The sequence below is a fragment of the Coregonus clupeaformis genome, chromosome 37, assembly GCF_020615455.1.
Source record: "Coregonus clupeaformis isolate EN_2021a chromosome 37, ASM2061545v1, whole genome shotgun sequence".
NCBI classification, from domain to species: domain Eukaryota; kingdom Metazoa; phylum Chordata; class Actinopteri; order Salmoniformes; family Salmonidae; genus Coregonus; species Coregonus clupeaformis.
In genome coordinates, this window is record NC_059228.1 from 4806996 (window position 1) to 4819830 (window position 12835).

At 43.1% G+C, this 12835-nt stretch overlaps 1 protein-coding gene across 1 annotated transcript in view; it reads left to right on the forward strand.

The window, feature by feature from the left end:
* LOC121553414 (anthrax toxin receptor 1) overlaps window positions 1-10358 on the forward strand; it is a 61505-nt gene extending 51147 nt beyond the window's left edge. The window contains exon 18 of the mRNA XM_041866497.1: window positions 9368-10358. Coding sequence (XP_041722431.1) covers window positions 9368-9628 — 261 coding nt within the window. The 3' untranslated portion in view covers window positions 9629-10358. The remainder of the gene's footprint in view (window positions 1-9367) is intronic.
* The last annotated feature ends 2477 nt before the right edge of the window (window positions 10359-12835 follow it).

A 12835-nucleotide genomic window follows, 5' to 3' on the forward strand; every position in this document is an offset into this window, starting at 1 on the left:
AACCAGGCAATGATAACAGTGAAGAGTCTCAGAAGCCCATAGGGGGTGAAAATGAAAACCAAACCCAGTTGCAAGTCCTAGCAGAGTTAGTCAAACAACTGGGCAGTCTAATAGGAAATCAAGTTGCCGCTAGTCTAGCAGGGGATGCGCCAAGCACTCCCCAGCCCATAGCACTAATACCTGATTGTTCAAAGGTCAACCTAATTCTGAAGTCAGAAGTCAGAGAACCACCCCACTTCAGGGGTGATAGCACATACCGGTGCACAGTCACTGAATGGCAAGAAATGATGCAAGCTTACTTGAAAAAGAAGGGATGCAGTATATCAGAAAGAGATACAGGACTGACAAATGGGGCGGGCTAAAGACATAGTAAGAATTGGGCTCTGTGGAAACCCCCTCGTTAACATAAGCAGAGACCCTGAAGCCATATACAGTGGGGAAAAAAAGTATTTAGTCAGCCACCAATTGTGTAAGTTCTCCCACTTAAAAAGATGAGACAGGCCTGTAATTTTCATCATAGGTACACGTCAACTATGACAGACAAAATGAGGAAAAAAAATCCAGAAAATCACATTGTAGGATTTTTTATGAATTTATTGGCATATGATGGTGGAAAATAAGTATTTGGTCAATAACAAAAGTTTCTCAATACTTTGTTATATACCCTTTGTTGGCAATGACACAGGTCAAACGTTTTCTGTAAGTCTTCACAAGGTTTTCACACACTGTTGCTGTTATTTTGGCCCATTCCTCCATGCAGATCTCCTCTAGAGCAGTGATGTTTTGGGGCTGTCGCTGAGCAACACAGACTTTCAACTCCCTCCAAAGATTTTCTATGGGGTTGAGATCTGGAGACTGGCTAGGCCACTCCAGGACCTTGAAATGCTTCTTACGAAGCCACTCCTTCGTTGTCCGGGCGGTGTGTTTGGGATCATTGTCATGCTGAAAGACCCAGCCACGTTTCATCTTCAATGCCCTTGCTGATGGAAGGAGGATTTCACTCAAAAGCTCACGATACATGGCCCCATTCATTCTTTCCTTTACACGGATTAGTCGTCCTGGTCCCTTTGCAGAAAAACAGCCCCAAAGCATGATGTTTCCAACCCCATGCTTCACAGTAGGTATGGTGTTCTTTGGATACAACTCAGCATTCTTTGTCCTCCAAACATGACGAGTTGAGTTTTTACCAAAAAGTTCTATTTTGGTTTCATCTGACCGTATGACATTCTCCCAATCCTCTTCTGGATCATCCAAATGCACTTCAGACAGGCCTGGACATGTACTGGCTTAAGCAGGGGGACACGTCTCGCACTGCAGGATTTGAGTCCCTGGCGGCGTAGTGTGTTACTGATGGTAGGCTTTGTTACTTTGGTCCCAGCTCTCTGCAGGTCATTCACTAGGTCCCCCGTGTGGTTCTGGGATTTTTGCTCACCGTTCTTTGATCATTTTGACCCCACGGGGTGAGATCTTGCGTGGAGCCCCAGATCGAGGGAAATTATCAGTGGTCTTGTATGTCTTCGATTTCCTAATAATTGCTCCCACAGTTGATTTCTTCAAACCAAGCTGCTTACCTATTGCAGATTCAGTCTTCCCAGCCTGGTGCAGGTCTACAATTTTGTTTTTGGTGTCCTTTGACAGCTCTTTGGTCTTGGCCATTGTGGAGTTTGGAGTGTGACTGTTTGAGGTTGTGGACAGGTGTCTTTTATACTGATAACAAGTTCAAACAGGTGCCATTAATACAGGTAATGAGTGGAGGACAGAGGAGCCTCTTAAAGAAGAAGTTACAGGTCTGTGAGAGCCAGAAATCTTGCTTGTTTGTAGGTGACCAAATACTTATTTTCCACCATAATTTGCAAATAAATTCATTAAAAATCCTACAATGGGATTTTCTGGAATTTTTTTTCTCAATTTGTATGTCATAGTTGACGTGTACCTATGATGAAAATTACAGGCCTCTTTCATCTTTTTAAGTGGGAGAACTTGCACAATTGGTGGCTGACTAAATACTTTTTTTCCCCACTGTACAATATCCTGAGGCAGCACTTTGGAGAGGCAATCTAATCCTCAATTCCATTAGGATACTTCTATGAAACATGCAAGCCTATTGAAAATTGGACAGTTGGAGATTTACAGGCAATGATTGACAGCCATCACAGAGACAGTCAGCCAGACACAGGGCGCATAGTACTGCCAAGGTAGAAGACGCGATGACCCCCACTTGGTGTATGACTCAACAACAAGCTGTCGGTCATGACAATTCAGCCACACTCACTAACTAACAGTGATCAGGCTTCATTGAACAAAGTGATTTCTCTCCTGGAAAAGCATAAAAAGACCATTACATGGGCATAGGCAGACGTTGCAATTGGAGGATGCATTTTTATGCATATTCTATAATGAGATTCAATAGGCTACATCTGCTGGCCCAAAAACATTTTCATGTAGGCTACACTGTCCCGCAAAATCACCCTGTTGTCCTGCATTTGGGTATTTTAAGGTAGGCGTGTTTTGCACTGAGTGAAAGGTGATCTCATTCTTTTTGGAACCGGGATGCCTCCCGGCCATGAGCCAGGTGCACGTTCAAAGGACACGGCGAATTCAGCGCAATACAAAAGAGACGTAATTAAGCACATGGAGTAATGAGTAGGATTCTGTGGGAAGAGCTCAATTGCATACTCCTCGCGTCCTCTCTCCTTGTCTCCTTCTCAAAACACATTGGATGAGAAAGCCAGAGGTACTCTGGCTTTCTCCTCCAATGTGTTTTGATGCGAGAGTACGCGAAGAGTATGCAGTTGGGATCTTCCCTGTGTTTCACATGCAAAAGTGATTGCCTTCCCAGTGAACATTTTATGGAAAAGATGTATGTTTCTGGACGATGCACCATGCTGCCTTGTTGACAACATGATCGAGTGGCGCTGCCTTGTTGGCAACATGACCAGTTCTTCCTCTCCGCCATAGACCGGTGCCCCCGGCTCAGCATAATCGAATCGGCCCATTTATATTTCTATGACCCCACGGATCACAAACCTTGTACCTAGAGAGCTACCGTCCTATAGGTTTTCAACCCAACCCTAATCAAGCTCACCTGTTGGAGTGAAAACCTACAAGACGGTAGTTCTCAAGGAACATGTTTGTAAATCCCTGACCTAACTAATGCTGAGTGACAGTGTGAATGGCATGGTAGCTGTGTAATTGTTGCCTTTTATACGTTTATAATGACATTTTAAAGTGTTTCAAAATAAATAAATTTCTTGAAAATTGCATTCGTATAAGACACTATGAGCCTCCTCAACTTCCTGGAATCCAAAGTAGCTGCCGTTGGGTCAGAGTAGTTAGATCTAATTGCTGACACACAGGCTGGGAGTACCCGTCGTTGGCCTAGACCCAGACGTTCTCCCCTCAGCATCCATTCTAGGGTGATCCGATAAGAGACCAGTCTGTATTGTCTAGACCAGGGGTCTCCAACCTTTTCTAGCATGAGAGCTACTTTTTTTTAAATGAAACTTTGTGAGCTACTAATTTTTTCATAGCTTTCAAATAGGCACATTCTTCTCCTTTCCCCTGCAACTCTTTCCCGGGTCCTTAGTGTACAAGATAAAGTAGTGCACTACGTTTTCTGTCAATATTCCTGGTGAAATAATGGTTAATAAACAACTCTAAGGGAGGCTCTATAAAATCTATTTTTTTTCTCCCAAATTGTGTTTTATATTTTCCCAAATTGTTTTCTCAGTAAAAATTTTCCTGGTTTGAGATGTTTTTAGTTTTTCACTCTCAAAATTCTAATTGTTCATAGAGAAACAACGAAATTGGATTTTCTGAGTCCATGCCAATGCTTACATCACATTAGAATACGGTTTTTGTTTGGTCTGAAAGAAAACTAACACATTTGGATTTTTTCATGTAATTCCCATTTTAATTGCGCACCTGGCCCTTTAACTGCACATCTATCGAGTGAGGAATGTGCCATCTAATGTGCCGGACCTAGCAATGGTTCTGTACTGTTGCTGCTCATTTCATGGCAAAGTTTGCAAATAACAAATAATAGATACAAATGATATACTTACTCATGATATACTTCTGCCAGGTAAGCCTACTGGCAGTTAACATTTCATTGAGAAGGTTTTGGGGAAAGTATTTCTGTCAACCCACAAGACTGATATCACATCAACTGGCTACACACGGAGTGATAGACAAACGCACGCACCACACAGACAGACGGGCAATATTGCTGGAAATTAATTTGCAGATATTGTGTTAGGTTTGGCTTTTTAAGCCGATAGTGGCTAACCAGGGGTGGGATAATATCAATGTTGCATTGATTAGATAGTAGCTATAAATATCCTGTGAGTAATATTACCCAAAACACTTACGCTTCAGAGAGCTTCCCATTTGGACTGTCAGGTGTGGCATGTCCTTTCCAGTTGATCCTGGGCATTCTGAAGAAAGTCTCCAACACACGAGGATTGATGAGAGACAATAAATCGGTGTGTTTAGTTACACACGTGCCATCTTCTGCTTCATCGTCAGTCTGATGTTCTACCTCATCCATTATGGGAATGAGCTGGTCCCGTTCTCGACAGAGGACACATTTGCTGTCTGTTGGTAAATGTAGGCATCTCCTGCAACTGCACCACCAGTCACCGTCTGTTCTGGGAAGAGCCTGTGGTTCATCGATGTCTGCTTGCTCCTGTCTCTCTAGCTTTTCTCTCGGTCAATCTGCAAATGGACCAACTCAGCCTCAGTATACTCCGGCTCTAACCGATATGGCACAACAGTACCATTCTGAAAATAAGGCCGGTCTCCAATTTCCTCTTCGTTCACGTGATCTGATATTCTTTACTCGAATTAAATTTGACGAGGGCAGCAAATACTGTGAGGGCACTTTGGAAGTCCCAACTTAGGTCCCGACTTGCGGCACACATTCATTTACTTCCTGGATTTCAATGTGAAAATACGTTGTTAAAAATTATCGTACTGAAATAAGTTTGCTTACAAATTGTGCAGAGAAAGTCATTACAATGAATATTACGGTCATGGGAGGCCAAAGCGGTGTGTTTGAGAGATATTTATTATGGACTTTGATGTTGAATGGGGTTTCTATGGGGAAGGTGGGGTAGAATCATCTTATTATATACATCAAAATACTCAAACAATCAACCTAAAAACTGTCTGGGGTACTGACAAACGGCCAGGCAAGTGTTATAAAAGGCCAAGAAGTGTTTTTGGGTGAACTTCCCCTTAAAGGGTTAAGGTTTTGGATAGGGTTAAAACATTAAGTTTAGGCATTAATTCCGAATGGTTAAGGTAAGGGTCTACCACTGGAATTGAACATGCGATCTTCTAATACGGAGTCAATGCCCTAGCAAAACCCAAGCCTACTTGATGGTAATAGCGCTCACTGTTGCCCCTAGTGGCCGGTTTTGAAGGCATTTCCCGACACAGACGTCCAATTTCGAAGTCAATCTTGAGCTAGTCTGCAGAGATTTGGGAGTGTGTTAGAGGGGTCATAACCTAGCCTGGGTACCAGTCTCTAGCTAACATTCAACTCCTTGAGACTGGCCTTTCAGCAATCTTCAAATATAAACATTCTGTCATGAATGAGCTCGAGGAGATCAGAGGATAACCCTCACAACTATCATCCAATCACAATGTTTATGCAAATTAGACTGAAAGGAAAACGTTCTAACTTAATTCATAAATTTGCTTGGACACATTCTAACATTGGGCATTCTGACATAATACATTTCATTGTACAACAGTGGAGGCTGCTAAGGGGAGAACGGCACATAATAATGGCCGGAACGGCGCAAATGGAATGGCATCAAACACCAGTAAACCATGTGTTTGATGTATTTGATACCATTCCACTGATTCCGCTCCAGTCATTACCACGAGCCCGTTCTCCCCAATTAAGGTGCCACCAACCTCCTGTGGCGTACACATAAACATTGGAGAACAGAGTATTCCTGTTTATTGCATTTTTCCCACCAGCCAATGTGATCACATCACACCAGAGAAGCTCTTGCCATTCAAACTTCCCCGCCAGTTCATTGTTAACACTGTAGCCTATTTTATATCCAGCAAGCAAGAGCAAGGTGCTTCTTTCCTTGAAAAAAATAAATATATAATATATACATACACTACCGTTCAAAAGTTTGGGGTCACTTAGAAATGTCCTTGTTTTCGAAAGAAATGCAATTTTTTTGTCCATTAAAATAACATCAAATTGATCAGAAATACAGTGTAGATATTGTTAATGTTGTAAATGGCTATTGTAGCTGGAAACGTCTGATTTTTTTATGGAATATCTACATAGGCGTACAGAGGCCCATTATCAGCAACCATCAGTCCTGTGTTCCAATGGCACGTTGTGTTTGCTAATCCAAGTTTATCATTTTAAAAGACTAATTGATCATTAGAAAACCCTTTTGCAATTATGTTAGCACAGCTGAAAACTGTTGTGCTGATTTAAAGAAGCAATAAAACTGGCCTTCTTGAGACTAGTTAAGTATCTGGAGCATCAGCAATTGTGGGTTTGATTACAGGCTCAAAATGGCCAGAAACAAATAACTTTCTTCTGAAACTCGTCAGTCTATTTTTGTTCTGAGATGAAGGCTATTCCATGCGAGAAATTGCCAAGAAACTGAAGATCTCGTACAACGCTGTGTACTACTCCCTTCACAGAACAGCACAAACTGTCTCTAACCAGAATAGAAAGAAGAGTGGGAGGCCCCGGTGCACAACTGAGCAAGAGGACAAATACATTAGCGTGTCTAGTTTGAGAAACAGACGCCTCACAGGTCCTCAACTGGCAGCTTCATTAAATAGTACCCGCAAAACACCAGTCTCAACGTCAACAGTGAAGAGGCGACTCCGGGATGCTGACCTTCTAGGCAGAGTTGCAAAGAAAAAGCCATATCCCAATCTGGCCAATAAACAGAAAAGATTAAGATGGGCAAAATAACACAGACACTGGACAGTGGAAGATTGGAAAAAAGTGTTCGGATCACAAAGAAGGACATTTGTGAGACGCAGACCAAATGAAAAGATGCTGGAGGAGTGCTTGATGCCATCTGTCAAGCACGGTGGAGGCAATGTGATGGTCTGGGGGTGCTTTGGTGGTGGTAAAGTGGGAGATTTGTAAAGGGTAAAAGGGATCTTGAAGAAGGAAGGCCCATGGGACCAGTCAAAAGTTTTAGAACACCTACTCATTCAAGGGTTTTTCTTTATTTGTACTATTTTCTACATTGTAGAATAATAGTGAAGACATCAAAACTATGAAATAACACATATGGAATCATGTAATAACCAAACAAGTGTTAAACAAATCCAAATATATTTTATATTTGAGATTCTTCAAATAGCCACCCTTTGCCTTGATGCCAGCTTTGCACACTCTTGTTCCATAACGTCATGGAACAATTAATGTTGCTCCCAACTACCAATCAGCAACTCCAATCACCAACTGCATATTGAACGTTGAGATTGCCGAAAGGCCCATTCCTTTGACAAGGAGTGGAATGTTAGCTAAAGACACTGGTATTCACTACTCAAGTCATAACCTGCCTCTGGTGAGAAACAAACACAGCTCCATATAACCCTCAGCATACCCAGCCTCTCAGGCCCTCTCTCACCCTTGTTTTTCTATCCTCGTGGGGATCTAAAATGTATTTCCATTCAAAATCCTATTTCCATTCACAATCCTTAATTGTAACCCTAAACCTAGCCCCTAACCTCAAAATAGCCTTTGTCCTCATGGGGACGTGGGAAATGTCCCCACATGGGAGAATTTTCCTTGTTTTACTATCCTTGTGGGGGCTTTTGGGGACAGAAGAACATGACCAGACAGACACATACATCGCTGTGGTTTCTTGTGAGATAGCTATGTCTCAGCTAAGCAGAGAGAGAGAGGACAGAGAGAAATAGGGGGTAAGAAGAGAGCGAGAAACAGACACATCTGTACTGACAACTCTGCCTGTCGCCTCACATGACGTTAAAAGGATCCACTCACACACTTCACTCAGACACACACACACATTTCGCAGGCAACTGTATAAGATCCCTCCTTCGCACAACCAAGGATCCACTTACACACGCTATGCATATAGCAGAACAAGACCCCTATTCTGCAGATGTGATATCTCTATTTGGCCAAAGGTTCCTGTGAGTTTGGTGGAGAGGAGGAGGAAGAGGAGAGAGAAGTTGGGAGGTCCTGATTTGCGTTGACTATTTAATAAACAAGGCTCCTCCCTCTTTCCTACTTCCCCCTATTTCCTCTCCACTGTGTTACAGGGCCATCAGGTGACAATGAAAGGGAATCACTTCTGTCACAGTATGTCTTGTGGCCTTTCAACTTCCCATCTGGTTGGGTGAAGCGCTTTTATAGAAGATGACACACACACACACACACACACTGTGGCAGAAACTGGTAACCCGCTGACGGCCGTTCATGGGCCCATTGGAGTGAGAGTAATGTGGAGAGATGGGAGAGTGAGATGCATGTGTTTGTCAGAGATGGGAGATTTTCATAATTGATCTGGATGTCTTAGTGCTTTGTGTTTTATTGTTGTGCTGGTCGTTATCGCTGTGCCTTTTTTTGTTGTGCTTTTCGTCATCGTTGATGTGCTTTTTAACAGTGTGCTTTTGTCGTTTTTGGTTTGTCATTGTTAGGTCTGCATTGCTTGCTGTTTGGGGTTTTAGGCTGGGTTTCTGTATAGCACTTTGTGACATCTGCTGATGTAAAAAGGGCTTTATAAATACATTTGATTGATTGATATGACAATTTTTAAAAGATATCCAAAACCTATGCATGAATAAAACCCTGGAGGATGACTCAGAGACGTACAGAGATGAGATAACGCTTTGTCTTTTCACAGAAATGTGTCTTTGCATCTGAAATTGGCTCCCTAATAACAATACAGAAATACAAAGGTTAGAGAAGTCATTGTCTTTTGATTTCTCCCCTCATTTCACCTCATGAGAGAGTTGGAGATGTATTCTGCCCAGTTAATGACGCGTGAAAGGACTTGTAAGGGGCTTTGTTGAGTGGGGCTCTGTGTGTGTGTCGTAGCTCAGAGACGATGTGTTACAGAATTCTCTCAGAACACTTAGAGGAGTGGATTCTTTAACACTTTTATTAGCACCCTAAAACCATTATTCTTAGTTTGCGTTGTTCCCCCCCAATCTTCACCTACCTTGATGCAAAACAGGACATATTCCTGGGATGTGTGTGTGTGCGTGCTGGTTTACATTGTCACCTTTTAATCAGAGAGGACTCTGCAACCAAACAGTGATGTAACTAACTGTGGAAAAAGCGTCTGAGTTGTGCGCTCCTGGTCTAACTTGTTTCTGTCTGTCTGTGTTGCAGGGTCGTTGTATCAACTTCACACGCATAAAAAACAAGGAGTCCTTTCGAACCCCTTCTGCCCGTCGCTCTCAAACCCTTCCCCCTCCTCCCCCTCCAGACCAGAGGCCTCTAGTCCAACCGTCCTCTCCTCCCCCACACTCCACTCCTCCCATCTCCATCCCTCCCTCCCGTGCCCCCCCGTCCAGCCGACTTCCCCCAGGCCCCCCTCCAGCCCGTGCACCCCCAGGCCCCCCTCCCTCTCGCCCCCCACCCAGGCCCTGAGGACAAGACGAACCCCTACTACGCCCTCACAGTAGTAACACCCCCCCAAAAACACTCTCCCCACACCACCAAGAGCAAATGTATGTATTTAATCCAGGGGTTCGGACTTTGATCTCAAAGGTTTGTTGCTGGAAAGCAAATATATTTTGGTGAATACCAAATCAACTACTGAGTTCACAGTAAATGTATCTGGTCTTTAGCAGGTGCAGACAAATTCTGTTTCCTCAAATTGTGTTGCCTTATGAACAGAAATCCAATTGTAATTGTATTAAAGCGTACAAATGGATTGAATCGTAAATAGGTCAACTCGGTCAGCAGAGGGATATTGTGAACCTTGACATTGGAGGTTTAAAATATCCCTCTGCTGGCCGAGTTGACATATTTAAAGAAATGTCATTGGTTTGTGGAGAAAAAGTTTAAGACCTTTGATAGGCTGATGAGGTTTGTTACAGCAAATAATCACTGCCACATGGTGAGGTTAGCATAGGGCTAACGTGTGCCAGGTTATTTGATGGGACCTGCTACAATGTAGCATTCTATCACGTGACACTACGTTGACGATTTTAATTGTCTGATGCTTAAACGTAACCTCGAACTTAAACTTTTTCTAATGTTCGTTTGGAGGCCAGGCTAAAGGTCCCTCACTTGAGACTAAAATTATAGTCTGCTTTGTGTTCATCTGTTAACAATGCAAAACATGTTGTCTAGCATTAAAGCATTTTCTTTCCAATATTTGCATCCAGCATTTTTATTCTGTGTACCAAGTTTAAATAAAAATTGTCCATCTTTGCCTTAAAAATGTTTAATATAGAGTTGGTCCCCCCTTTGCTGCTATAACAGCCTCCACTCTTCTGGGAAGGCTTTCCACTAGATGTTGGGACTTGCTTCCATTCAGCCACAAGAGCATTAGTGAGGTCGGGCACTGATGTTGTGCGATAAGGCTTGGCTCGCAGTCGGCGTTCCAATTCATCCCAAAGGTGTTCGATGGGGTTGAGGTCAAGGCTCTGTGCAGGCCAGTCAAGTTCTTCCACACTGATCTCGACAAACCATTTCTGTATGGACCTCGCTTTGTGCACGGGGGCATTGTCATGCTGAAACAGGAAAGGGCCTTCCCAAACTGTTGCCACAAAGTTGGAAGCACAGAATCGTCTAGAATGTCATTGCATGCTGGAGCGTTAAGATTTCCCTTCACTGGAACTAAACAGTCCCAGACCATTATTCCTCCTCCACCAAACTATGCATTGGGTCAGGTAGCGTTCTCCTGGCATCCGCCAAACCCAGATACATCCGTCGGACTGCCAGATGGTGAAGCGTGATTCATCACTCCAGAGAACGCGTTTCCACTGCTCCAGATTCCAATGGCGGTGAGCTTTATACCACTCCAGCCAACGCTTGGCATTGCGCATGGTGATCTTAGGCTTGTGTGAGGCTGCTCGGCCATGGAAACACATTTCATGAAGCTCCCGACTAACAGTTATTGTGCTGACACTGCTTCCAGAGGCAGTTTGGAATTCGGTAGTGAGTGTTGAACCGAGGACAGACAATTTTTACACGTTATGCGTTTCAGCAATCGGCGGTCCCATTCTGTGAGCTTGTGTGGCCTACCACTTTGCGGCTGAGCCGTTGTTGCTCCTAGACATTTCCACTTCACAATAACAGCACTTACAATTGACCAGGGCAGCTCTAGCAGGGCAGAAATTTGACGACTGACTTGTTGGAAAGGTGGCATCCTATGACGGTGACACGTTGAAAGTCACGTAGCTCTTCAGTAAGGCCATTCTACTGCCAATGTTTTATCTATGGAGATTGCATGGGTGTGCGCTAGATTTTATACACCTGTCAGCAACGGGTGTGGCTGAATAAACTAATTTGAAGGGGTGTCCACAGTTTTGTATATATAGTGTATCTTTATACATCAGCCCTATATGCGAGTGACTTTCCCAAAGTCATGTTAACCAGTTGAGCTGATATATGACGAGTATAATAAATAAGTTATGTAGTGCTGAAATCTAGACATATTTATTATTTTAGGTTAATCAAATGTTATGTCATGTTTTTATCTTCAGAAAATGTGCTTTAATTAAACAGATTACACTTTCGGTTCTGCTATGTAGTTAACGTATCGTACTGTGTAAGGAAACGCTTGATGGATTATCATATTGGGTTAGACTCTGTGCTCACAAATATATCAAAAAGGGAATAAATTGACATATGAAAAAATAAAACATCCTACAGTTTTGGTCTATTTTTCCCAGAATGGGCCAGAACATCTGCCTACCCCCTCAGAGAGAGGCCTGAGACAGTCTCCTCAGAGAACCTCTGTGGCTTAGAAATATAATTACTAAAATGGATATTCATATTCAAATGTAGTTCAACTTCTATGCTCTATGGACATTGGTTCTGTGTGCAGCCCTATGACTCATTATGTAACAAGCGGTAGCTTCACGTGACTCACGTCTGGTGACTCTTTCCTGGTCTGTACAAAACCCACTTCTTCCCCCCTAGACCCTACCCCTAATATATTTGAATTTACGTGAATCACTTGCTGACCACAAGCTCCAAGACAAGAATTCAGGCTTGGAGTGAAGATGACAGATCTCACACTCACTCATCAACCCTCGTGCACAATCTCATGGTCTTCATTATCTTGAAATCCACTCAGGTTACAGAGGGCATTCTCTCGTGCGACTTACATAGCACAGATATTTGGGTCTGGGTGACGAGATTAGAAAGAGGGTGAGAGAGAGAAGGAAAGAAGGGAGAGGGAGCGAGCAGCCAGACTTCCTTTGGTCTGCTGTGTCAGAGGGGTTGGTCAGAACAATGAACAGTAGGAGTCTTGTAGTACTGTAGTCATCTCATGAATGGAGCCATTCTGTTGCTCTCCTGTTCACTGTTGCTTTAGTATGGGGTGAACAGGGCTCCACACAGCAATGACTGACTGCTTCATTCAAACACTACAGTCAAAGCCTCCAAGGATAAACTCCCAGCCTCCCCAACCCTACTGCCAATTTGTTACGCCGCCTTGTAGTTCTGGAAGAATGAGATGAGTGTACATCATATAGAAGAGGCCATATTGCTGATGTTTATCAAATCTACAAAGGCCAATGGAAAAGTGTCTACGGCTAGGGGTTGATTTTGGATTTGGCAAAAGGCCACTTTTTATAACTTTTCTTCATGCCAATCACAATAATGAAAGAAAGCAGTTTA